This window comes from Phycodurus eques, chromosome 2 (assembly GCF_024500275.1).
Source record: "Phycodurus eques isolate BA_2022a chromosome 2, UOR_Pequ_1.1, whole genome shotgun sequence".
Taxonomy (NCBI): domain Eukaryota; kingdom Metazoa; phylum Chordata; class Actinopteri; order Syngnathiformes; family Syngnathidae; genus Phycodurus; species Phycodurus eques.
In genome coordinates this window covers 39,727,918-39,755,863 of record NC_084526.1, presented here as the reverse complement: position 1 = coordinate 39,755,863, position 27,946 = coordinate 39,727,918, and the positions used below count along the sequence as shown (strand labels likewise).

At 40.6% G+C, this 27,946-nt stretch overlaps 2 protein-coding genes across 7 annotated transcripts in view; one reads left to right on the top strand and one right to left on the bottom strand.

Moving 5' to 3' along the window:
- myo1ea (myosin IEa) overlaps positions 1-23,424 on the top strand; it is a 61,895-nt gene extending 38,471 nt beyond the window's left edge. For 2 of the 3 annotated variants that reach the window (XM_061670645.1, XM_061670647.1), the window contains 16 exons: positions 1,675-1,842; positions 3,688-3,773; positions 7,072-7,153; positions 8,044-8,150; positions 9,139-9,237; positions 10,202-10,346; positions 14,758-14,872; positions 14,949-15,118; positions 15,193-15,338; positions 16,012-16,158; positions 16,451-16,611; positions 16,694-16,774; positions 17,433-17,628; positions 19,478-19,513; positions 20,453-20,622; positions 21,810-23,424. In XM_061670645.1, coding sequence (XP_061526629.1) covers positions 1,675-1,842; positions 3,688-3,773; positions 7,072-7,153; positions 8,044-8,150; positions 9,139-9,237; positions 10,202-10,346; positions 14,758-14,872; positions 14,949-15,118; positions 15,193-15,338; positions 16,012-16,158; positions 16,451-16,611; positions 16,694-16,774; positions 17,433-17,628; positions 19,478-19,513; positions 20,453-20,622; positions 21,810-21,886 — 1,986 coding nt within the window. In that variant the 3' untranslated portion in view covers positions 21,887-23,424. The remainder of the gene's footprint in view (positions 1-1,674; positions 1,843-3,687; positions 3,774-7,071; positions 7,154-8,043; positions 8,151-9,138; positions 9,238-10,201; positions 10,347-14,757; positions 14,873-14,948; positions 15,119-15,192; positions 15,339-16,011; positions 16,159-16,450; positions 16,612-16,693; positions 16,775-17,432; positions 17,629-19,477; positions 19,514-20,452; positions 20,623-21,809) is intronic. The other variant, XM_061670646.1, reaches the window with a different exon arrangement.
- A 2,657-nt stretch (positions 23,425-26,081) lies between these two features.
- Positions 26,082-27,946, bottom strand: part of rnf111 (ring finger protein 111) — a 38,819-nt gene continuing 36,954 nt past the window's right edge. For all 4 annotated transcript variants that reach the window (XM_061670641.1, XM_061670642.1, XM_061670643.1 and 1 more), the window contains one exon: positions 26,082-27,256. In XM_061670641.1, coding sequence (XP_061526625.1) covers positions 27,139-27,256 — 118 coding nt within the window. In that variant the 3' untranslated portion in view covers positions 26,082-27,138. The remainder of the gene's footprint in view (positions 27,257-27,946) is intronic.

Below are 27,946 nucleotides of genomic sequence, written 5' to 3'. Positions count from 1 at the left end.
ATATTATCTTATATTTGTCCCTCTCATGTAGCTAGCTATCTACGGTAATCACGGGGCAAATACCGCAAATCTGCAAATGCCCAACCGTGAATATGCAGAGATTCACTGTACACTCAAATTAACATTATCTTGGGAAAAGCAGAATCTTTCTTAGAGTGTAGTATGAGATGGACTGTGCGAGTATACCTAATGTTATGGCACATTAGTATTTAAACACTTGATTTTTCAATTTAGGTGGAGCTTTAGGCATGCAAAAGAAAAATATTTAAAATCGAATAAATATTAAACTAAATGCCAATGAGTCCATCATCACACAACAGACCCAGTTCTTTATACATAAACATTGATAGAGGACCTTGCTAGTATTAACACAGCCCATTTAATCATTTAAAGCAATTGTTCGCAAACTTTTTACACCAACCACAACCATCATGACCAACATTAAAATGCTGAAGCGTGGTATGCCTTTGTTTTCACTAAAAACAAGACAAAGGTTTTATTGCTAAAAAAGTATATTTAATATTATTGTAAGCCACTGAAACATTGTGCTTGAATGTGGGGGAAATAAAATTTTTAAATAGCGATTCAATTAATATGTATTGTACTTATACGTAAGTTAAATAAAAATTGTACCGAAATAGCCGTCTAAAAACAAACAGTTCTTCAAGATTATATGGAAATGTATTGACCTTAAAAGTTAAATACAACTGAACTGTACTTGGGCAGTGATTCTTTTCTGTAGAATGTAAACTTGTAAATTGAAGTGTTCTCTTCCTTCTCCTGTCTACAAAAAAAAAAAAAAGTAGAATTGTCCTCTTTCAACTAGTAGCTTAGTGTGTGATTAAGCGTGGTTATAATGAGTTTCATCGGTCCCACTGAGATGTTTAAGAGCTTTAAAACAAGCTGGTTGTGTCAGAGAGGAGGCATACAGGGGCTCCATATCAGCTGCATGTTCACATTGCCCTTAACAAGGCACTACTTGTGTCTGTGTGTAGAGTGCGACACACTGTTAACATTGTTGTTGACCGGACAGTGTGTCCACCAGCCCCCCCACACCGCACCACACACTCTGATTTATACTGTGTCTTCTCTATGGCCAGATAATCCCCTGTAACCATGATAATATTGAGGGGCTCATTTATCATCAACCGCTCATGGTACTTATTCGGGGTGGTAGCTCATCATTGTCCTTGAGATTGATCCGTTTGCTTTTTGTTTGTATTTTCCTAACACGTTTGGACGAATCAATAATTAACAAGGAGATGCTGATATAAAGAAGCGTCACCAAATTGGAAGTCTCTGTTCGCCCAGCCAATGGCAGGTCACATACAGGCAAAAAACCATTCACACTCACATTCACACCTATAGAAAATGTTCATTAGAAGAGAGCCGAAAACAGCCGAAATATTTGTTTTAATCGGCATACAAATTTAATGTAATAATATACACACATTTTTATGGATTCAGTCTGAGTTAACCATGAGTCCCACCGTGCTGCCCTATTAAATGTACAAGAAAAAATAACTTGATATGAATAATCATTTTAAACAGGTTCTCTCCGTACATAGTGAAATGGAAATTGCAGTTGGCACAAATCAACAACAAAAAATATCGTGCACCAGATGTAGGATTAAAGGCTAGGGATAAAGCAGTGTTTTAACCGGTCTTTCCCAGAATCCCCCCGGCATCATGAGCATCCTGGACGACGTGTGCGCCACCATGCACGCAGTCGGCGAGGGGGCGGACCAGACCATGCTGCAGAAGCTCCGCATGCAGATAAACACTCACGAGCACTTTAACAGCTGGAACCAAGGCTTCATCATCCACCACTACGCTGGCAAGGTCGGTCCCCTCTCTATAAACATGAACATCCTCTCGTTAGGTACATGCACAGCACAAAAGTCTAATGACGCGTATAAAAGATTCTCCAATGAGAGGGATAATATTACTTAATTTTGAATGAAAAGTCAGAGAGGTATTCATGTAACAATATGATTATTATTGTGATTGTAGTTTGCAGTGGTGTGGAACTGCGCAGCATCATACTGAGAGGTGGTTTTAATATTTTGGTTATGCCATCAAACTACAGCAAAATATTAGAAACCCCTCTCAGTATTATGCTGTGCATCTCTACAAACCACAACCACGATAAACATGTTGAATGAATACCTCTCTGACAGTGTCAATCATAACAGAGAATGTTGTGAATACACTGTAGTTCCTTGGCACCAAGATGCCATAACACACTATATGCCAAAAATAATACAGTGGTGTCTTGAGATTAGAGGTTTTTCGAGATACAAGTTGCCCTTGCCGTTGTTTGGCCAATTTTCCGCTTTGACTTGTGAGCAAACATTTGAGGTAGGAGAACTGTATGGGGGAAGTGAACTCAATTCAACTCACGTCACAAAAAGGAGCAATTTGGCAGATAGTTAATAATTCTTCAAAAAAAGAGGCTTAAAGCTGTTTAATGCACTGCCCAGTTGAAATTTATTGTCAAACTAAACATTATGTATTTAAAACAACCACAAACCTTTGCCTTGTACGATAGTCTTTTAGTGTAATGCTAACACACAATGCAAAACGCTATAGATGGGCTAACCAAACTAGCATCTATGTGGCGGGGTTATATAATGCTTCAAGCAACGGATAGTTGAACCCAAACAACAATACTCACAGGCATATATTCTTTATACCCTGCGCAAAACAACTAATATTACTGCAGTTTTCGGAGTCATTTACAGTAGTTGTGAAACTCTTCTTCGCTTGTATCCGCATGACTGTATTATATTGCCTGGTGGCCAAGGCGCACGCCAGAAGGCGCCGCAGTGACTTAATCATGATGCACAGAGTGTTTAATTCTTTATTTTCTGTTTAATTATGATATTACTGTATGTTTTTCTGAAGTACAATACTGTAGAGTGCTACAGTATGTTCCTTATTTTAAAAAAAAAAAAAAAAAAAAAAAAACTCTATCTCAAGGCACCACTGTATATTTTGATAACTTAGCTCACTCGTCCTCACTGTATTTATGAGCCAAAGGTTACTCCACCTTGTGTAGTGGTTAGTGGTGTGCAGCATTATTAAATTGTTATTTCAGTGGTGTCAGTATGGGTATTGCTGCTGCTCCTTATAAATATAGCTTAGGCTCGTGCTGGTTTTACTTCTGGTGGCGATGTCATTACTTTTTGGGGTTTAAACTAACACCTCTAGCATGTCTGCTTTGTATATTTATGTAAGTTCAGAAAACCTGTTACGTAACAACGCGACACTTAATACGCAGCCGTAATTTTTTTTTTTCAGTATTCACGTATCGAGCTCTGGCGGTTGGCCGCCCTCCTCCTCCAGATGTTTGTTGGCCTCGGCCTGGCACACATGCCGCATGCTTAATGAGCCATGCTGTAATGACTTGAGGGGCTCCCATGACCAGGCTATAAACATTCCTCCATTCTCAGGCTACTAAAGTGGAGGGATAACGCGGATCAATTTATGCTCCACTTTTAATACCACACAACACCTGGGAGGAGTAAATTATTTTTCTTTACCCAACACTCTTCCCCACGACCTCATAAAATACAATCTATCGATTAAGAGCAATATTATTTTCCCACATGTGCTATTTTCATCAAGCTCAAGGTTTAAATACTGTAGCTTAACATCCCATAATGGCCCTCTCCTCCTTTCCAGGTGTCCTACGACGCAGAAGGATTCTGTGAAAGGAACAGAGACGTTCTGTTCAATGACCTCATTGAGCTGATGCAGAGCAGTCAAATGTGAGTAACTTCTATTTCATTGCAGCCACACCTGATCACATTGGACTCAGATTTGTTTTTCTTTTGCAAAAGAGGGGTTGTTTTCATTGGCGTAGGCGTTACTTACTTGTATATGCAACCTCCTGTCTACAGTTTTGAATTTGTCTACCTGGATATTTTTCACGGTTGGTTTGTTCGCATTAAGGCAGCACGATGGCGTAGTGGTTAGCATGTCTACCTCACAGTCGAGTGTCCTGCATGGAGTTTGCATGTTCTCCCCTTGATTGCATGGGTTTTCTCTGGGTTCTTCCTCCCATATAAAAAAAATATGCATGTTAGGGTCATTGAAGACTGTATGAAGGTTTGTTTGTCGAAACTAAAATGTTCAACCTTGGTTTCCCGATTTTGAAAAAACGTGAAATCCCCCAAATGCATGAGGGAAAATGTGTTATGGTCTGATGAAACCAAAGTTGAACTAATTGGTTGTAATTTCAAAAGGTTTGACACAAACGCAACATTGCTCATCACCAAAAGAACACCGTCCCTACCATGCAGCATAGTGATGGCAACATCAGGAACTAGGGCCTTAGTCAAGGTGGAAGGAATTATGAAAAGTTCCAAATAGTCAGTGGTAGCACAAAATCTTCAGGCTTCTGCTAGAAAGCAAAACAAATAAAATAAAATAAATTCTGCAAGATAAAAATGTCAGTAAAAGTACTAAACTTTACTGAAGTTTATTTAGGGTTAATAAGAGTCTCTTTAAATGGACTCCAGTTTAACATGAGTCTGAATTAAAATGGTTAATTAGTCGCATCCCCAGTCATGAGGCTGTGCACACTTGTCCAACCACAGTTTACTTTTACTTCCAAAGTCAAAAAGATTTTTTTTTTTTTTTACAATTGAGTTGTACAAGTTATAGTTGACATAAATAGTGGGAAAAGTTTTGAAATGTTTTTTTAATCTTGGTCTCATTTTTTTTATATCACAGAAAACTGGCATTTGAATAAGGTTGTGTAGACTTTTTAAATCTCCTCTGTGCCCTGTGATTCATGGGCGACCACACCAGGGTGGCGCATCCTCTGGCCCAAAGTCAGCTGGGACGAGCGCCAGTTTATGTAGAAAATGGATGGGCGGAGGATTCCCAGTACAATTTTGGGTGACAATCCTCACAGAATCCATAGATGATGTCGTGAATAAAACACAAAATTCCCCAAATCCAGATCTGCTTTCAATATAGCAGACTCGTGATATTTGTCTTGCTTATGTGGGATCTTCATACATTTTGTTCACTTATGTCTGGATGAACATCACTTCCTTTTAGCTATAAAAATCCTACATGATAGCTATGCTTTCAGACAGGTGACAATGTAAGCGTCTAAGCAACTATTGTGATGCAAAAGGTGTCTGGGTGGGCGGGTAGGCGGTATTACGACATGACCTTTGAATCAAGTCTGGCTGCATTTGAGATATGCAGCTTACTTCCCCTTCTACAGCGTCAGCCGGATCACACCGGAGAATGAGACGCTAGGATCCCTAGAAATCAAGTTCTCATAAACAACAGCACTATTTCTTTATTAAAAACATATCACAAAAATGTGGTGGTTTTTGGGGGGGCTGGAATGGATTAATGATATTTTAGTTCATTTCAATGTGGACAATTGATTTGATGAACAAGTAAATTGAGATACAAGCTTGCTCACACAACAAATTAAACTCACAACTCAAGGTACATGCAATAAAACGTGTGGCCGTCATGAAGGAAGCTCGGAAGGGAAGCGAACTGCCTAGTTCTTGACCATAGCAGATTCAATGAGAATAAAGGGATGACCAGTGTCAACTGGATGTTATTAGCACACGTAACCTGCGGGGCCTTTGTTCTCTGGCCACCCAGCTTTTAGGTCCGCGCTCAAATCTAAATAAACCCACATCGGGAACAACATGGGCGAAGAATTCCAACGCAAGAAAGAACAATAAAATAACAACAGCGTGTGTCAACTTCAGAGAAGCTCAGTTTATTTGTTTTCTAATATCAGAACAAAAGGAGGCGAAAACCTGTGCAAGAATTATATATATTTTTAGCCTAATAGGATAATTGCCGAAGTTATTTTTTCATGGTCATAAAACAAGGAAGAAAAAAAATAATTCAACAGATTACAATGACCTGGATGACTAAGAATATACGTAGGCATAAAGAAAAGAGAGGTTTTTTATGGTTGTACTGTGACAGTAAGTAAGTTGAAAATGACTTGGGCAATTATGCTATTAAGCGAACGATATGGAAAATAAATTAAAAGGTAGCCTCCGTGCTATCAGATCATCAAGATGGGTCATTGAGATTCACTCCTGCTAACATAAAATTTATTGCAGTTAATTATTTTCCAAATAGATAATAGGTCATGTTTTTCCAAGTAAATGTGTTTTTATGGGATGCTGATTTTCAAAGTGGCCATCCTACTTAACCACTGCAAGGGTAATCCAAAGAGTCATACCCATGTATTCAACTGAGCTATAGTTTTGTTCAAGAGAACGGAGATCACAAATATATGTCGAATTCTGTCCAGAGGATGTGGTAACAGTACAGGTACAAAAACGCATTACATGTTAAAACTAAATATTATGCTGGCATGTGCCTGGAAGTCCTCCTTCTGCCTTAATTATACTTCATAAAACAGTATGTAATGCAGAAAACAATGGTTTTCTGTTTCATCATGTTCTTATATTTTACAAAAAAGTACTATTTTTCTTTGTTAATAATAGAGGGTCCTGGAACAGATTAATGACATTTTAATTCGTTTAAATTGGGAAAATGGATTTGATATACAAGTAATTTGAGTTACAAGCTCGGTCGCAGAACAAATTCAACTCTTAGGCACCACTGTATTTGAAAATATTTACAATTCCAGTATTATCCTTGTTTCACTTTGCTGATCAGTAACCATCAAATCACACAGAGGCTGCTTCATAGTGAGGCATCCAGTCTGAAGATCTAGATAGGGTTCTATGTTAAGTAAAGAACTACAAAAGGCATTTTGGGTCCGGGCGGTTGTCATCCGTTCCCTGATCAAGTAAAAGCCCAGAAACGTTTGTGCTTCCACTTTCACAGGGACGATTCGTTCCAATGAGTACGAGCAAATCATTTCCTAGTTTAACCATCGGCACCTGTGACCTCCAGTTAGATTTGAAACGTAAATGGTTGACACTGGTTGAAGGCCTTTTCGGTTATAGAATCATTAACTGCACATTTGTTTTGGGCTGCCAAGAGATGATGTTGAATTAATGTTGATAGTGACTCAACTCTGCTTACTTTGTTCTCCAACAGAGCTTTTTTCAGAGCTCTCTTCCCCGAAAACCTCAATGCGGAGAAGAAGGGTCGGCCCACTACTGCAGGCAGTAAAATTAAGGTGCGTGTGGGTGTTTCCGTGTGTGTGCACATTTGTTTCTGTGAGTGTGTATGCGTGCAAGTGTAAGTGTGTTTGTTTGTTTGTTTGTTTGATGTCCTTTAGAAAAAGATGATGATTTGAATTACTTTTATTGGATTTATTTCATACAGACTTAAACAAAAAATAATAATTCTCCTACAAAGTGTGTTGGAGCCGTCGGCATGTCAGCGGTGCACACATGTCACTGGTGAGGATTAAATTCCTACAGATGTTAATTTCACATTAAAAGTGTGGATATTTTCCAAATTGGTTTCGATAGCATTAATACGTATGTCTTAGGAAAACTCCACCCTCCAGAAATTACAGCCACACTCAGACTTCGATGAGTCACGCCTCTTTGGTGCTTGAACACACACAATAAATGAATGAATTAATTTCACATTAAAAGTGTGTATATTTTCCAAATTGGTTTCTGTAGCATTCACGTCTTGGGGAAAACGTCACACTCCAGAAGTTACAGCCACCCTCGGGCTTCAATGAGTCACGCCACTTTGGTGCTTGCGCTTGAGCCGCTTATGTGCGGTGGGTGGGCCATAGGTCATTACGGGAGAATACGTGTACCTTGAAGGTGCACAAGCCAGGTGTGTTTAAAAATCAAAAATCAAAATCAAAAGACTATGGCCCTATAAGAGGACCATTAAATATACGATATGCTAAATGGTCAAAACATTAGGTATAGCTTTCATTGTTGTTTATCTCTATTGTGGTTGTTACTTTCCCCGGTTTACCTTTTTTAGGTACTTGAGCATTTTTGTCTTTTTGATACCGCTCTTCGATGGGATCTCTCTATATTGTGCAGGGCTACCTCACGGCCAGCATATTAATAACTGCCTTGTTTTCCCACCACCCAGAAACAAGCCAATGACCTGGTGAGCACGCTGATGAAATGTACGCCTCATTACATCCGCTGTATCAAACCCAACGAGACCAAGAAACCCAGAGATTGGGAAGAGGGCCGGTAAGCGAGCTCGTCCTCCCAACTTCTTTCTTTATCAATGGCTTCCTTTCTCCGCCATCCATTTTTTTTTTTTACTTCCCCATCTAAAAGCCATTTTAATGACAAGTGTGGGATGTTCCCCTTCTTTATCGCTTTCTTTCAGTTTCCCCACTCACGGGGCTGAGAAGTACTTCTTGTATTGTTCACGGTCTATGAACTTCCTGTTGTGAGTCCGGCCCATTAATTAGCACCGGAACCCCTGTTTTGAAAGGAAGTCGGAGTGTACGAAATAGATTGTTGGAGGCACATGTTGGGGGGGAAAAAGTAGCTCATATGCATACAATGACAAAGTGGTTAGTCATGCAGGAACATTCTCAGTGAGATCAGTGTACCTTTGTATTGATACTTGGAAATCAACTGCAGGGGTTAATGTTAAATCCTCTACCAAGCCTGAATTGTCCGTTAGTTAAAACTTAGCATAATTACACACTACAAATATACATAACCGAATTCCTCCTGACATGGGACAACGCATACATTTTAGTGCACATTCGGATGAAGGTGCGACTTGAGGAAATTTTTTTTGGACTCTTTGCTTTTAAAGTCCACTTGTATTGGGGCCATTACTATATTGCCACACTTTTTCAGTAAATGAGTCTCATGGGCAAGATGTAGCATGTTTATATCCATGTGGTAACAATGTGGTACTACACTAAAAACGTGCAACTCTAGATTTGGACTTCCTTGTGTTGTAGTTCTGTTTAAAAACAAAAACATATATATATATATATATATATATATATATGTATATATATATATATATATATATATATATATATATGTATATTATTGTTATTGAAAATCTGTGATACAGCAGCAGCGCGAAAAATAAAGCGCCATATAGCGTGTGTTCACTGTACGTACTTGGCTCTTATGGAGGTCCAGACTGTGTCCAAATACATAAAAGTCAGCCAACATTTTGTCGATCCTCGTGTTTGCGTGTGTCCAGTGTGAAGCACCAGGTGGAATATCTGGGCCTGAAGGAGAACATTAGGGTGAGGCGCGCTGGCTACGCCTACCGCCGTGTCTTCAGGAAGTTCCTCAACAGGTAACACAATTTCCAACATGAAGAGCCCTTCTTATTGCGACAAGCAACACATTCAAAAGATTTTAATGAACCATCTTTGGATCTTTAGGGATTTTCTTAATAAACTTGTACATCAAAGGCCATTTGGTAAGGAGAGTGGCTCTTTTTGAGTTTGCAATCAGTTGCAAGTTGGAGATTCCGGGGAAAAACACGACTAAAATCAGAATCAGCTTGTATTTTTTTTTTTTTGATGTATCCTTTATTTAAACATGTGAACAACATCGTCATTGAGATTTAAAAATAAAACAAAACACAATGTAACACAGAGGATCAGAGTTAATAAAAGGACAATTTCAAACAGTTCAACATTTGGCTACAATCACATCGGGTAATGAAACTACTTCCTTGATGAGGATAGATGACATGAAATCTTGAAACACGTCCGTTCAAGGGGCTTTGAAATGCCAAATACAATATACAACATTGCTACATTTCCTGCCTACAACTTTGTAAAGTAATTAGTGTTTTGCGTTTTAACGTAAGGGAAATTGCAATGAGCAGAGGCATCAGCCTTCATTCGGTTTCATTAAGTGAGTGAGAGGTCTGAAATGTGTTCAAAGTGGCGATAAAAATGTCTTCAAAACAAGTCTTGAATGTGCAAATACCTTGCTTTAATTGCCTGCATGCAAGACTTCAAGCATATTTGGATGTCCTCGTGTGAAAGTCTGAATCTGTCATTGAATGTCTGTCATTTAATGTCATGTTAAACAGGCTGAAAAACCTCCTCTGTAACGATGCGCGACTGGCTGGAAGTCTTTGCGCTAGCAATGAGTTTGGGAAACCAAAGTACCAAAATAAAAGACAAACACATTAAGCCCTGCTGACGAGAAGGGAGAATAGTAATCAACAAAGTTCAAAGAGTGACTAAACAAGGAAGGCGTAAAGCAAGGAAGGAATACCAAGCAATTGATCTTTGTTTTTGCAGGTACGCCATCCTGACCAAAGAGTCGTGGCCCTCATGGCGAGGAGACGAAAAACAAGGTGTCCTTCACCTCATGCGCTCCGTCAACATGGACCAAGATCAGTTCCAGCTGGGTCGCACCAAGGTGTTCGTCAAAGCCCCCGAGTCGGTACGTTTGGCCTCGCAGCGTCACCTTCTCTGCACGTTTCAGTCGAGCTGCTCCTGTACGCTTTTGTTTTTAAGTGTACAGCCTACCGAGCCCAGCCGCGAATTGGCAAAATCTGCAAGTAGTGGAAGCCGCTCTTAAAAAGCTTTAGAATTGCCTCTCGGGTTCCACAAGATGGTGGCAAATCATGACATGAAGCTCCTCAACTCACTTCAGCATAGTTCCTTGGCACCAAAGCACTAATTTTATGTTAGACCTGCCTTTGTCCTGATCATAAAACGGCGAATAAGTGGTTGAGATAAGAACCCACCTTCTCCATGTGTTAGTGCACTCTTTGTCCTCACTAGTAAGACAATTCAGCGCACAAGTAGAATAACTAAGGTGCATTAGTAAAATGACTGTCTCCTACTAGTAACATTTTTGTCCACTGCTAGTGCCTCTTCTGGCCTATTAAGATGCAATTAAAGCTAAGCAATAAACTGCTATGCTGCACTAGTAGTAACACTCCAAATAGTAGATAAGTGTCACGCACTAGTAGCCTCCTGGTCCGTACTACTAGTACCACTAGTAGTTTTTCCTCATTAGTGAAATGTAATTGTCATACTATACAGTTGTGGAAAAAATTTACTTGGAAGACTTAGTTGTTCTACTAGTGCAATGAATTGCCTTACTGGGGGGGGATAATGAGCATACTAGTATAAGGAGCTTAAGCTAGATATCAAGGATATTGAATAAATGCTTTCCATAAAGCTTTTTAAGCATTTATTTTCCTTGCTCTTTTGAGGGCACTAGTAGAACAACTTTGTCTTATTTTGTCTCGCTAGTGAGGACAACAAACATACTAGTAGTATTGATGTTTATTTTTACACTACTGTGCTATGATATTTCTGCACACTAATCGGACAACTATGGCATACTAGTAGGACAAATATGTTACTATTAAGGCACGCCACTGATACCAATATACAATTCTACTAGTTAGCACCTAGCAATTAAGTAGTACTAGTAGTAACAAGCAGATGTCAACTAGTGTAAAGATTTAGCAATTTAGTAACATAGTTATTCTACTAGTATGCCAAAGTTGTCCTACTACTGTGCTGAAATGTCATACAATCGTGGAAAAATGTTGCTACTAGGACAGTCATTCACCTAGTGTGCCCAAGTTGTCTACTACAATAGTGCGCTAACTTGTCTTTGCTTGTGAGGACAAAAATCATACTAGTACAGTAAATGGACCTTAAGCAGGCTATCAGGGACATGGAATAAATGCTCAAACGGCTTTGCACAGGCATGAGTATCCCAAATCACGGGCGGTTGCTCGTCTTTGGGGAGGCGACGCCACCCGAGCCCTCGCCCCGCGTCAGCATTGACTCAACAAAGTGCGCAGTGTGGTTGCCGAGTTGACACAACATCCAATAGGCTCGTCTTTTTTCCACCCCGGCCATTTTCTATGAAAGCGCCGCTTGTGTCAAGTCTGCGCTCGCGCTTGATGAGATCTGTATACATCGCGCACAAACGCTCGCGCGCGCGCATGCGTAGAAAATGAATGCACAGACAACTCAGTCTTAATTCATCCTCACAGCTGATGCTGAATGTTACTTATTCACCAGCGCGCTCCCCCGCCTCACGCTCAAAGTCCACGTCACTGAGGTGCGCTTATGAAAGTCAAATATCACACAGAATGAAAGCGGCTGACAGGCTTCTCAAAACAAACCTTTCTGTGCGATAAGACAGAAGCTGGCTAATTAGTTTTCGGACAAGTGAAGATTGTTTGATGCCAAACCAGATGGTCGCAAAGACCGTAAGTGGTGATGGACGATCTGGCCAGAACTTCAATTCGTACAGCTAAGCCCTATGTTATGCGCACACTGGCCGAAGTGACTTTTTGTGTTAAAATGCTGTAAGAGACAGGAGGAGAAGCAGCAGTAAAACAGCCCAAAATGCAGATGTGTGTGTGGGAATGGATCCCGTAATTTCAACATTTTACACAGGTAGCTGCTTTCATTTCTGGGGGAGGGGCATTCCAGAATAGTTAGCACAGTCAATAATATTATACTTTGTTGTACCCGTACAAATCTTACTGTAGAAGTGATATGACTATATTGTTCATGGATCTTTTTTCTTTCCCCACTGTAGAAAAATATCACTCGAGAATGTTGTACTTTATAAAAACATACAGTAATGATGATTAAATATGATGTGAATATATTAAATATTCATTTGTTTTTTTTGCTTCAGTTCAATGGTCATTGTGCAGCTCCTCCTGGTGTGCATGCTTTAGCCACCTGGGGGTAGTGTAATACATGTAGCTATACACGGACATGTCTCAGCTCTTTAGTAATCTGCAGGAATATTAGTTCTTCGAAGAGGAGAAAGGAGGAATGACTGTGAGTATTGTTATATTATCGGTCTACGTGCGTTGCTATACTAATAAACGACGGTTAGAGGCTGTCTGTACACGGCAAACAAATGACCCATGAAAAAGATGAATGGGTCGTAAAATCCAATGAGGCTTGGGGGTTATTTTTACAGCTTTCATTGGCTGCGGTGGTGTTGTTGTTGATTGTTTGTCTTTTGTCGTTGTGGTGGTGGTATGGTGTGTCCTGATGCAGTGGCTGGGCCGTGCTGGTGGGCAGGATGTTTAGTCTGGCAGTCTTGGAGGCCACAGAGTGTAAATTGCATGTTCGTGATCGTCTCGCAGGAAATTACGTGTAGACTAAAGCTCAAAACAGCTGGTTTACTTGAACTGGGAAAATGATGTTCTCATGCCAAAATAATGAAGAAGAAAAAAAGTTCTCCCGTGTCGTATAAGACTACTGCCCTTTCTGTGATTATACAAAGAAACAGGATATGCAATTTACTTTTTTTCCAGTGAAATAACATTGTAGCTCGCAAGTAAATGAATTTAAATTCCCAGGTTATTTTTCATTCACACAGCACATTCACTCCACTTGTTGCTAGGCAGAATTCATGGGGCATAATCATTTGCGCCCGTAAACTCAAACTGACACACGTTGTTCACAAAATATTTTTATGCCTGTACACATTTCTTGAAAGGCTACTCTTAAACCTTCAGTCATAGGCAAACGTTTTCAAAGTAACTGACTTCGCTGCTTCTGTTTTTGTGTTTTGTTTTCTCCATTTTTTTTTATACTTTTGCAATTGATAGTAAGTAATCAATTGTTTCTTAATTCCAAAAAGAACATTGGTATGCATGAGATAATTGCAGAAGATCCTTTATTAAAAAAAAAAAAAAAAAAAAAAAAAAAAAAAGGGCTCACCATTGTCAGTACTTCCTTTTTGCACGATAGTGATTATTTTACAACAAAAGTGTTTCTCATTGTACAATAGAAGGGTGTCAAAATATTGTTTGAAATGCTGAATCTGCAAAGTTAGTGGTTAAAAAGAAATAAAAAATGAATACAAAATTGGTGTCAAAGCTTTTCTTTCACCACAGTGCCATCTGCTGGATCAATCAGAGCACTGGTCAATTTGCAACGAATGTGAAATGGATGCCCCAGAATAGTAATAATTTGAAACATAAATGTCTGTCTTGTTCCAATTCAAAATAGGATAATACACACATTGAACTACTCATAATGAGTATTGGCCCATCTTAGGCACCGTTACTCTTTGTAAGTCATTGTTTTATTATACTAAAACTCTTCATTATGGTAACAGGATTAAAAGTAACAGGTTAAATTAGTTTTTAGCATAGAATTAAGAAATGCAGCAAATATAACCACAAGGCATTTATGCTAATATTATGTGGACACTAAGCACATACAGTGATTCAGCAAAAAAAAAATAATAATAATAATAATTTGAAAATAAATAATATTTAAAAATAATCATTTCGGTAACAGGACTGTGCCGAGATTTGAATTGCGATGAGGATTGCGATGAGGAGTAACATAAGCATGTTATAAAAAAAAAATTCTAAAGGTAACAAATATTTTTCCAGTGTTGAAGGTACTTAAAATTTATATTTGAAATTGGATTTGTTAAATCTGCAATCTGATCAATTTTCAGGACACTATTTTTAAATATATATTTTTTTTATTTTACAGTTAACTTAATGCTGCATTTATACATTTTATTTCCTGGGAACGCAAATGGCACCGAATAAGTGGAATGGCGCATTCATCTTTTGTCATCAATTGGAATCACATTTAATTGTTTTGCCTTTCGCTATATGTTGCTGGCATAGATAGATGAACAAAAATGCATTATTCGTAGTAAATGTGATTTTCGGACCAATTAAATGAAATGATATCATCTCTCGCCGCACAGCTGATGATCTCTCACGCCACTGGTTGGGCATCACCGGTCTCGAAAATGGATGGCTTTTTATTGTTCATGTATTTTGGTGGTGTGTGATAGAATTGAAGTGGTTCCGTCTCTCTTTTGGCAGCTCTTTCTGCTCGAGGAGACGAGGGAGCGCAAGTTTGACGGCTATGCCCGAACCATTCAAAAAGCCTGGCGGAAATACGTGGCCTGTAAGAAGTATGTCCAAATGCGCGAGGAAGGTGAGTGGGTGCCACGTTTAGGCCCAGTGTGCACGCTGCGCTTACTCACCGTGCGTTTATTTGCGTGTGCGCGTAGCGTCCGACCTGCTGCTGAATCACAAGGAAAGGCGGCGACACAGCCTGAACAGAAACTTTGTGGGAGACTACCTGGGCATGGATGACAGGCCCGAGCTACGACAGTTTCTGGCCAAGAGGGAGAAGATCGACTTTGCAGACAAAGTCACTAAATATGATCGCCGCTTCAAGGTGGGTTTGAAACTCGACCCTCCGTTTCTGTGCGGATTTATTTTATTCTAATGGATTATGTTTCCCGCACTCAGCCAATCAAGAGGGACTTGATCCTGACGCCGAAGTCGTTGTACCTGATTGGAAGAGAAAAGGTGAAACAGGGACAGGAGAAAGGACAAGTGACCGAGGTGCTCAAGCGGTTCATCAGCGTGGACAGGATCTTGGGAGTGTCTTTGAGGTACTCATTTGTCCTAATGGAAAGCCGTTTGAGCATTTATTCCACATCCTTGTACTAGTGCACTCTTCAGGGCATTCGTAGAACGACAAGGGCTCACTAGTACCGGAACCTCGCTACAAGTGCCACTTTTGGCCTACTAGTACGCAATGAAATGTTACTAATAAACTGTTGTGCGGCACTCGTTGTACGAACTGTCATCGCAAGTCAGACAATTCAGTGCAGTCTTACTATCGTTTCTGTTTTTCAACTAGTGCCTAGTTTTGCCTCACTAGTAACATAATTGTCCTGTGAGTATGCCAAAGTCTTTCTACTAGTGCGCCCTGGTCATTCTACTAGTGCACTGAATTGTCTTACGATTGAAGACAGAGGGTACTACTAGTACATGGACCTTAAGCTGGGTATCTCTCTCTCTCCTTGGCCTCTATAGCAAGACAACTTTGACATACTAGAAGAACAAAAACATGTTACTAGTGAGACAAAACTACTATTGCCTACTAGTTGGGCCTAGTAGTATTCTTGTATAGAATATGTGATACCAAAGTCCAAAGAAGCCTGCAAGTACTTTCTTCAAAATCAAAGTCAATTTTATCATATGTGTTTTATATCCACTGACAATATTTAGGGTTTCTGACCCGGCGACATGTTATTTTGTGTTGTCGTCCCCCCCCCCCAGCACCCTGCAGGATGACTTCATGATCCTACACGAGCAGGAGTACGACAGTCTGCTGGAGTGCGTCTTCAAGACGGAGTTCATCAGCTTACTGGCCCGCAGGTTCGAGGAGAAAACCCAGAAGACTCTACCGCTCAAGTTTAGTAACACGTAAGGACACGCGCACACACACACACGTGTTTTATTAAAACACGCGAATCGTATCGTACATATAGAAATAATCGACTTTCCCTTATAGTTGCCGTGAAAAAGAAGTGTTGGATTGGGTTAAAAAAAAAAAAAAAAACTTAATTAGCGTGGGTTTCGGAGAATAACATGGAATGCAACGAGGCACGCTAGCGGAAATTAGCGTAGATGTTACGGTAGTTGTAAACCTTTCAACAACTGGTATTTCATCACACACGGCGCAGAAACCTAAACGAGCTATTTCTTTGGACGTTAGACTGTCGTTGAAGCTGAAGAAGGAGAACTGGGGCATCCTGAGTGGCGGAGCTGGCACCCGACAGGTCGCCTTCGTCCAGGGTCAGGGAGACATAGCCGTGCTCAAGCCTTCCAGCAAAAATCTGCAGGTCAGCGTCGGACCAGGACTTCCTCGGAACACACGTGAGTAGAACCGAACTGGCGTTACAAAAAATGAGCCCTGATGATGTGGACAGAACCCACTAGCGTCACCTTTCCTTCATAGGTCCCTCCAGGACCGGCAACACCCAGAGCCGCTCCAGAACTCACCAAAATACGCCAGCACGGGCCGCACCTGGACCTCCAGGTGCTGCTTTCACCAGATTTTCCCAGGACGCCCTCATAATCCTAACGACAATTTAACATAACTACCATGTGTTCCCCTGAATGTGGGATGATTTAAAAAGTTGCCTTTTTTTTTTTTGGTTGGGACAAATTAATATTAAAAAACAAAGTTGGAGTCTAAAGTGAGATTAAAGTTGTATTTTTCCAAGATAAAGTTTCAATATGATATTAAAGTCAGAGTTTAGTTAGGAAAGAGAGTCATGAATTCAAAAAATACAACTTTATTCTCATTATATTACATCTTTTATTTTGGAAAAGACACCTTTATTCTAACAATAGGGCTCTATTCAGGGGAAAAAAATATGCATTTTGCATTCCTGTAATAATATATCTAAGAAAATACTTTATCCATGCAGGGATGTCAGATTTATGTGACCAAAAATGCACAAATTATTGACTCCCCCCAAAGTTCCGTATAAATACCAAAAGATGGTGGCAAAGCACTTAAAACGGACAGGATCATAAAGCACCAACACCTTGCGTCTAGCATGTACACAATCATGAAACCATGTTACATAAACAACTTTATTCAGAAGTGAAATTATTTAACACAAATAAACCACCTGCACATGAGGCTCCAGCAAACTAGGCTAAATATTTGTCCTCGCTCCTCCTTGCAGTCGCTCACCAGAACGGCTGGCTGAAGAACACCAATCACATGGCCAATACGAGGAACTCTCTCCATCAGCACCAGGACGACGCCGTGCGCCCACACCTCCCCAGCAACCTCAGCCAGTCCAGGGAGAGGGGCAGCGTACGACCGCAACCTGGACCTAATCTGGACTTTCTCAAGGTTCCCGATCAAGGAGCTGCAGGGTGAGGGATCGCACACTCATATGCACAACAAGAACGTAATGGTCAAGTCAATGTTGTGGCTGGCTCGCATATGTGCTGAGGATCGAGCTGATAAAGGTTCATTTTAATATGATTCAATATTGATAAATGTGATTTTAAGTGACTCATGATTCTGCAAGAACACATATGGGTCATTCCAGAATTGGAGGACGGTTTAGGCTGTAACATTGTTGAAAAACAGACCCTTTATTTTACTTTTTCTTTTTTTTTTTGTGTGTGTTACAAAAATAGGTACCGTCATTTCTCGTGTATAACGCACATTTCTTTCCCCGAAAAATTGTCAAACGTCAATCGTGCGCGTTATATATAGGTACAGGAAGTCCTCGATTTACGAACGAGTTCCGTTCCTACGCTGGCGACGTAACACGAATTTCCGCGTAACTCGGATTTCACCGTTAAAGTCGAAATTTACGGCGAAATACTTCTGTTATGGGTATTGTCCCACGTGATTGTGACAGCAAGCTTGACCGTTTAATTTGAATCCCATTAAAATAAAATGGAATGTGTTTCGCCTGGTCCTTCGTGTTTTCTTCAAAGAATTGTACCCATCTTACAAATTCTGCCTGGGTAATCAAACATGAGCACAACTGTGTATTTTCTCATTTACTAAATAAAAGTAGGGCTGGGGATTTCAAAATAAGAGCAAGTAAATAAAAATTAAGTATTAGGTGTTCAAGAAAAGTGCTTAACTTCAGAATAATTCTTTAAAAAAAAAAAAAAAAAGATAATATTTCATGTTTTGATCATATGGGGGCGGCACGGTGGCGACTGGTTAGAGCGTCAGCCTCACAGTTCTGAGGACCCGGGTTCAATCCCCAGCCCTGCCTGTGTGGAGTTTGCATGTTCTCCCCGTGCCTGCGTGGGTTTTCTCCAGGCACTCCGATTTCCTCCCACATCCCAAAAAAAAGCATTAATTGGAGACTCTAAATTCCCCGTAGGCATGACTGTGAGTGTGAATGGTGTTTTGTTTGTATGTGCCCTGCGATTGGCTGGCAACCAGTTCAGGGCGTACCCCGCCTCCTGCCCGATGACAGCTGGGATAGGCTCCGGCACGCCCGCAACCCTAGTGAGGAGAAGCGGCTCAGAAAATGGATGGATGGATGGATGGATGATCATATGGGTAGAAGCAACATCATGCATTGTAAAAATGCGTTATTCATAGGTAGAAGGGTTTTCCTGAATTTTGAGGTCAACGTTGGAGGTGCGTATTATACATGGGTGCGCATTATACACGGGAAATTGCGGTAATAAACCTGTAATTCAATCCAACTCAACCATCAACGGTACACTTTGAGCTCCTGTACAGTATTTAATTTATGTGCTGTGTTTTCCTCCACCCTGTTACTGATATTCAGGCACCTAAAAAACCTATTTCAAAAATATTGCTGAACAAATCCTTTATAATTCAATAAAGTAAAATTGAATTTTCATATCAATTTAATGTAAGTATTACTCCAATCTGTTTATTGTATCTTTCATTTGTAAAAGACACATTGGCAAGAGACCCCACCCTATCTTCGCTGTCTGCTCTCACCATGCATACCACCACCCACACACGCCGTTCCAGCAGTTTAATTCATCTCTTTGTTCCCAAAGCCCGCACTACTTTTGTTTGTTCTTCTTTTCAATTTTGTGCCCAAATACCTGGAACGCTCTGTGAAAATGTCCTTCAATTCTGGAATGACCCATGCATGTCGTAAACACACCCCAGCGTCCGCGACGGTGCCTTTCCAGGGTAATGTTAGTCACGCACACACACTTCACACACACTCTAATTTGACATAATTTGGAAAATGTACTCTTTTTATAGTAATGGAGTCAGTGGAGCAGCTTCAAATGGAAGAATGTGAGTGTTTGCTGTGTTTTGGGTGGTGGTTCAGGCCCGTCCGTAGAAGCCTCCTTAGATCGCAGTAGAAAACGCTTTTAATTACAGACGCTTTACTCCACCGCGACGCCTTGACTTGTAAAACCAATATCCTGTACACATTGCTTTCAGGCTACCCCTGGTTGATGTTTGTTTGTTTTTTTTGTGTGTATTTTCACATTTTACACTAAAATGTTAATTTATTATGATGTTTGTGTGTGTGTGTGTGTGTGTGTGTGTGTGTGTGTGTGTATTTTCACATTTTACACTAAAATGTTGATTTATTGTGTTCAGTAACCTTGATATCCATCTTAAGGTCGTATTAGTAGGCCAACAGTGGCACTAATAGTGGGAAGAAGAAGAAGAAGAAAAAAAAAAAAAAATATATATATATATATATATATATATATATATATATAAATAAAATTGCATATACAGTGTTCCCCCGCTATATGCCCGATTGCGGATTATTTATTTTTTTAACCCCCCAAAAATTCTTCACTAAGCAGGGATATACTGCCAGTAAGCATTTTATTAAAAGGAAAAAAAAAAGAAAAAATAGGTGAAGCCACAGGGGTCCACTGACTGGTTTTTTAAAAAAGATTTAATTTGTTTTACATAAAATTGTTATAACATTGGACCTCATTTCACTTATCTATCATGGAAATGCTCAGCATTTGCACAATTGTATTGATATTATATGACATATTTTTTTATTAAAATACAAAACTGCACGAGTGTGAATGACGAATGCTCGTCTAAATATTTGCATATTTAAATGTTTTGGGTTTTGACTCATTTCCAAGCAATTAAAAAAAAAAAAAAAACCACACACATTCTGATCTAGGTTTGGCGCAGGCGCAGTTGTTACGTCATTATCGTGTTATTGTCATTATCGTCGTCGTCGATTTGTCCCGTCAGAGCTTACCGAGCGTCGACCACCAGGCCTCCGCCGGGGGGCGGAAGACCCAAGCCTGCGCCCAAGCCCAAACCTCAGGTGCCCAAGTGCAAAGCCTTGTACGCCTACGACGCCCAGGACACGGACGAGCTCAGCTTCAACGCCAACGACATCATTGACATCATCAAAGAGGGTACGTGGCCATCATTGTCACTTTGCATCTCAGTTTGGGTTCAAATCACTCGTTTTAGGGAGGCGGTTCTCTCCCACGCAAGTTAGTTACCATGGTGACTGGGGCAAGTCGCAAGTTGCATTTCCTTTTTTTTTTTTTAAATGGTATTTTAGTACACGATTGGTTCATTGATTAGAGTTTGGTAAATTCTAAATAATACAATTACACATGGGAATTCATTATTGTAATAAGTCATTTTACATACACGTAACATTTTGTTTCTTGGGTGAAATAATTGGTTCAATTAGTAATTTAAGTATATTTTGAATTGTAAAATAAGTATTTGTAAAATAAATGTATTAATATAATTCAAATGATTACAAATGATGCAATGAAAAATGAGAATCTTTTGTATAAAGTAAACTATTTTAAATACAGATTTAAGATTTTATTTGCTGGGATAGGCTGCAGCACGCCCGCGACCACGTGAGGATAAACGGAACGGAAGATGAATGAATGAATGAATGAATGAATTCCTTAATTCAGTAAGTTTATTGTCCAGTTTATTTTAAATATTTTTAGACGAATCATTTTAAACATGCGTTCAATTGTTTCATGTATTTTATGAAAATTCATCAGAAATTGTCTATAATTAAATGTAAAATTCATTATAATGCAATTAACAATGGGAATTATTTATTGCACTCTTGAAATACAATATTTTATGTAGACATTTAACATTTTTTATTTGGTTAAATTGGTTAATTTAGTATGCATTTTAAGCAATATATATACAAATATTTGTAAAATATTTACATAGGTTTTCAATTGTTGAACTGTATTTAAGGAAATAATTGGCTAACTATTGATAATTTAACATAAAAATACATTTTCAAATGGGAATTCAGAAATAACATGAAAGATAAAATAGAAATTGCAATGAACAATTAAAATAAACTCTTTTATGCAGACACTTAACATTGATGTATTTATTTGATTTAATGAATCTATATAATGTATGAGTACTGAAACCAATTGGCCTTTCTCCCATATTCAAATGTATTGAGCTGTATGTGTACATTTGAGTGGCTTGGAAGCCCCGATAAAGAATTTAAATACGGCCCCTTGAGCTCAAAAAGTTTTGCCCGGGCCCTTGAAGTCATCTAATGGAGTTGTTGTTGTTGTTGTTGTTGTTGTTATTGTTTCAGACGCTTCTGGGTGGTGGTCAGGACGTCTGCGAGGGAAGCAGGGACTTTTCCCCAACAACTACGTGGACAAGATCTAGAAGGAGGAAGGAAGGAAGGAAGGATGGAAGGAGCCTAGATGGAAGGAGTTGGTCCAACGTTCCTCCGGGTGGAGCGTGAAGAAGCACTGTGGGATTTCTGGGCGAATCCTCCACTACTGCCTTGCGGAGTCCGTGAATGTAAACTCTTGGTTTTGTCGGTCCGCTCCCGAACACACCGCGACCGCTTTCGTCCTCTTCGGAAGTGCCCGACGAAATACAAAACAACAAACTATTTATTGTATTTATACATGCTTTCTGTCCTGATGAGCTTTTTGGCTGAGGAACCCTTTTCCACCTTACGATATGCATAACGCGGGAACAGGCTGTGATTTCTCATGTTTGTTTAAATTTCTTCACGTTATCGTTAGATGATTGCTAAAAGATGACGTCATATTTATTGTGTTATCGCAGGGAATGGATGTTAACTAGTGATTTTATACATTTATTTTAAATAATTGTTTTTTTGTTTTTTAGATACCACCAAAGATAGTTGGCATCTCTGTGTGTACTGAAACCTGAGCACACTACCTGTGGTGTGTTAGCACTTTATCAGTACAGGTACTACTACCTTGGACACACACAAGTAATGAAGGCCCATGTGATTTTTGTTTACACTAAAACTGTCCTTTTTATTTTGATTTTTAGCTCCCTTTCTCTATATGAGGATAGTATGGAAAGACAGAGCATTTTTTGCATATCCTTCATAATACTGTATCCAGCTTAAGGTCCATGTACTAGTACGCTCTTTGTACTCACTAGTATGACACGAATAGAATGTCAAGGGAGCACTATTAGAATGATTGTCTTACTATTAATGTTTTTTTTTTTCACTACTGTATGACATTTTTTTTCAAACTAGTATGACATGTTTCAAGTGAGGCAAAACTGTGCACCGGTTGAGGTCCATGCACTAGTACACTGTTTGTCCTCACGAGTAAGACGATTTGGTGGAGTAATAGAATGAGTATGACCTACTAGTTGAACTCCAGTACTTACTTCCACTACTGTATGACATTTCTAGATACGAGTTGGACAACTACGTTACTATTGAGCCAAACGTGTGCTACTATCAGTCCTAGTGAAGCGCTAGATTTTAGTTTTATAAATCAGTAGTAGGTACTATACTATAGTACTATAATAGTACACAGATGTGAAGCAGTGCACAGATTTGCCTCACTGGTAACATGTAGATGTCTTAGCAGCATGCAGAAATTTCATACATGTGCTACTAGTGGCATTCGTCGAACACTAGTAGTTGTCATATTGAAAGCAGTTTGAGTGTTTATACGATATCCTTGATATCCATCCTAGTCATCCTAGCCACTAGATGGGGGTGGGGGGTAATACTAGTAAGAAACAGTCATTCTAGTAGTGCACCCTCATCATTCTACTAGTGCTGAATTGTCTTACTAGTGAAGACAAAGAGCATACTAGTACATGGACCTGAAGTTCTATATCAAGGATGTGGAATAAATGCTCTGATGTTTCCATAGGAGATGATGGCCTGTGTTTTTTTTTTGTTTTTTTTGGGGGGGGGGGGGGGGGAATGAAGAATTGTCATCCCGAATCCTCACAGGGTCGCTTAGAGGCTCCACCCACACACGATGGTGACTCCTTTTTATTGTTTCGTGTTCACACAAGTGATTTTGTTTTTTGTTATTTTTTTCCCCCCCAAGTGGCATTTTTCTTTCACATTCCTCTCACTTGGTTACGTTTGAGCAAATAAACCACATTGTGCTTTGTCAACTGCTGGGACTTGTCCTCATCACTTTGGATCTTGGATGGTTCAAAAGCATCCTTGTGCAATACAAGACGGTAAATGAGACTTTTTTTTTTTTTTTTTAATATAAATAAAGCATGTATTGTTAAACAGTGTTTGCTTTTATTTCCAAATTTGGGCCATGACCTAAACCTCGACTTTTACTTATGAATGCTGAAGATTTTTCCACATTTCTCCGATTCAAGCCTTTCCAATTTAAATATTCACCTCAGCGACGAACCCCCCCAAGCTGAGAACAATAGCACACTAGCCAACGACTTGAATACATACCTTCTACTGCAGATTTGAAAAGGACACTTTCACACCACACACCCACCCGGCCGCACCCGCGACCACAACCACACCTCTGACTTCTGCGTTAACCATCCATGAACAGGATGTGAGACGCATCTTCAAACAACAGAAGATTAACAAAGTGGCAGGCCCGGACCATGTGTCCCCATCCTGCCTCAAAGTCTGCGCGGACCAGCTCGCTCCAGTCTTCACTCAGATCTTCAATAGATCTTTGGAAATGTGCGAAGTTCCATCCTGTTTCAAACACTCCACCATCATTCCAGTCCCCAAGAAACCTGCAATCTCAGGCCTGTCGCTTTGACATCTGTGGTCATGAAGTCCTTTGAACGTCTCGTGCTGGACCACCTCAAGAGTGTCACAGGTCCCCCGCTGGACCCCCTGCAGTTTGCCTACCAAGCGAACAGGTCTGCGGATGATGCAGTCAACATGGGACTGCACTTCATCCTAGAACACCTCAACAGTGCAGGGCCCTACGTGAGGATCCTGTTCGTGGACTTCAGCTCAGCGTTCAACACCATCATCCCTGAACTCCTTTCAACCAAGCTTCTCCAGCTCAGCGTCTCACCTGCCATCTGCCAGTGGATGTACAGCTTTCTGACGGGCAGGACACAGCAGGTCAGGCTGGGGGAGGCCACCTCATCCACACGCAGCATCAGCACTGGGGCGCCCCAGGGTTGTGTCCTCTCTCCGCTGCTCTTTTCTCTCTACCTGAACGACTGCACCTCAGCGAACCCGACTGTCAAACTCCTGAAGATTGCAGATGACACCACTGTCATCGGCCTCATCAAGAACGGTGACGAGTCTGCATATCGACAGGAAGCGGAGCGGCCGGAGCTGTGGTGCGGCCGACACAACCTGGAGCTGAACACGCTCAAGACGGTAGAGATGATCGTGGACTTCAGGAGGCATCCTTCGCCACAGCTGCCCCTCACGTTGTCCAGCTGCCTTGTGTCAACCGTCGAGACCTTCAAGTTCCTGGGAATTACAGTCTCTCCGGACCTGGGGTGGGCGACCAACATCAACTCCGTCCTCAAAAAGGCCCGGCAGAGGATGTACTTCCTGCGGCTTCTGAGAAAGCACGGCCTGCCACCGGAGCTGCTGAGACAGTTCTACACAGCGGTCATCGAATCAGTCCTGTGTTCTTCCATCACAGTCTGGTTTGGTGCTGCTACAAAAAAGGACAAACTCCAACTGCAACGGACAATCAAAACTGCATAAAGGATTGTCGGTACCCCCTTACCTACCCTTGAGGACTTGCACGCTGCCAGAACTAAGACCAGGGCGTGCAAAATCCTCTCGGACCGTCTGCACCCCGGTCACCGGCTCTTCCAGCTCCTTCCCTCAGGTAGGCGCTACCGATCAACGCAAACTAGAACTAGTAGACATTCCAACAGCTTCTTCCCTCTTGCGATCAACTTCTTAAACACCTAACCTACAATTCCATTACAACAAGCTGGCAATTTTTTGACTTGAGTTCGTTGTCACATTTCTGTGGGGCCAATTATTTATTACTTGTGCACTCACTGTAGTTGTCTCGCCATGCTGCACTATTTGCATATACTGGCCACTCATGCCAGAGTAGCATCTGCTCCATTTGCACACCGATTGAGGAATATCTGTAACATTTGCACAACCAACATTGTCCCAGATGATCGCACTACTCGTCACTTTAAACCGCATACGCTCCTTGAAGTCTCGGCGCCCTTTGCACAATGGTCATTGCACCGGACTATTGCAATATTAGTCATTCGAACTGCTCCAAGTGCTGGAGGGCTCTGCTTTTTTTGTCAATGTCTTTATGTCTCCAAAGTGTTCTGTAAATTGACTGTCTGTTGTACTAGAGCGGCTCCCACTACCGGAGACAAATTGCTTGTGTGTTTTGGACATACTTGGCAAACAAAGCTGATTCTGATTCAGGACATCTTGCAAACAGTTATTCACATTCCCCAAATTCTTCATTATTTTACATATTTACCCCCTTCCATATTTCTTGACTAAATCAAACCATTGCAACATATCAAAAATTCTATGACTTAAATTTCATACATTACCTTCAAATGCAATCACTCATGTCAACAAACCATCTTTCACTCAAAGACAACACAAACCACTCAAGAGTTATCCAAGTTTATTAACATTTTTTTAACTAATATAAATCCCACAGAATATGCTCCTGGTGCCTTTGAAGAGTGTTTGATGACCGCATGTATACCTGCTTTTAATTTAGTACTGCATTTCATCACTCCTTTCGAAATAATGTTTTTTTTTCTTCCTTTATTTACTGTATTACATGGCCTCGGCGCGCCGTCACAGTCGCACCTAATCCTGCCTTTTCTCTTTCTGTTGTGCAAGTCTATGCCAGTTAACACTTTTGCGTGTCATCTTTTCCCCCACAGCTGATGCTCGACTACACAGACACCGAGCGACGGAAGGGGGCGGGAGACGGTCTATATGTAGCTATCTATACCTATCTATCTGTGACATGACCACTTGCACACGTACCGACAAGCCCTGCGACGAGGGCTGTGTGACATTCTTCTTGTGTAAAATGTTGTGGGGCGCAAGCGCGTGTGCTGAGAAAATACTGTGTGTGCAAGTGTGTGTAAATGAATATGTACTAATACAGCAGGTGATCTGTTAACATAGTTTTCCCTAGTTAGGAATGCTTTTTTTTTTTTTTAATAAAAAAACAAAAACAAAACAAAACAAAACAAAAAATTGTCACTAACAATCCACATCTAAACAATCAATACAATGACTGGTAAAAATGAACTCTACCATGTGGTGTTGTGAAAGTTGACATTCTAGTCTAGTAAAGCGAGGCGTCACGACTTTACTAGAGCAGCTCTCCTCGCTTTGAAGCCCGTGTTACATGTGCAAACAAATGCATTTTGCAAGGAAACATGCAAAAAAACAAACCAAAAAAAAAAAGACACTTAAGGAAACGATCAAAAGCTACATAAAAGCTTTATAAATACATATACTCTTAATCAATGGAGAAGAAGTGATAGCCGGCACTGTCGAGATGTTCCTAGTAGTAGAGCTGCGCAGGTAAATTGCCTTCTTTGGTTGACTGCAGTACTCAGGAGGGGAATGAATGAATGTGTTTGTTAGAAAGAGATACGCGGTCAGTGGGTTGCTGGATGGGTGTGGGGGGGGAATAAAAATCAAAACAGCATCAACTCTCAGCAGACAACTGCGCCTCAATGTCCACTCTGCAGATGGGGCACTTCTTGTTGGTGAGCAGCCACTGGTCCACACACAGCTGGTGAAAGAGGTGCATGCACGGCAGGCGCCTGGCGAGACAAAATTGCAGCAAATGTGATCATTATGTAACTACATGTGAATATATTATAGAGGGTAGAGTAGTGGTTAGCGGGTCTGCATCAGTTGCGAAGTTCAGGGTTCAAGGGTTGAAAGTTTGGTCGGTGAGCGCGACTTGACAATCGGGACTTGTTTTTGTGGTTCAATAATAAATAACCCAGTACAATATATTGTATGTGAAGCCTCAATACCCGATAGAGGGTCGCGTTTTTTCCGTTGCAGCGTGTCGGAAGGTGTACGGTGCTCAATCGCTTGATGAGTGTGGTGAAGAGTCAACAACTGCGCGATGGTCCACTGTCGCAACTGGTTTTGAGTGGTTAACCATAATGGTTTGAGCAAAATTTGGGTTCAAGCCATCATGTCATCAAGCCATAGTTCTGCTCGTTATCCCCGCACACGCGGGGCGGCGTCTGCTACTCGATTCCCGGGTTTGGTCATGTGACATTCGCAACACGAGCGCAAGGGACGTTGTGATGTTAATTTCGGTCGACAGCAGAGGGCGATATTGCCAAACGTGGCTGCCCCCTGAGAGCGATGAAACTTGATGAATTAATGTTTATCCCGCGAATATACCATGCTCACACTAGTGGGGGCACATAAAACGTATTCTTGAGAGAGAGAAAAAAAAAAAAAAAAGATATTTTCAGGTTCAGTTTCCCTGT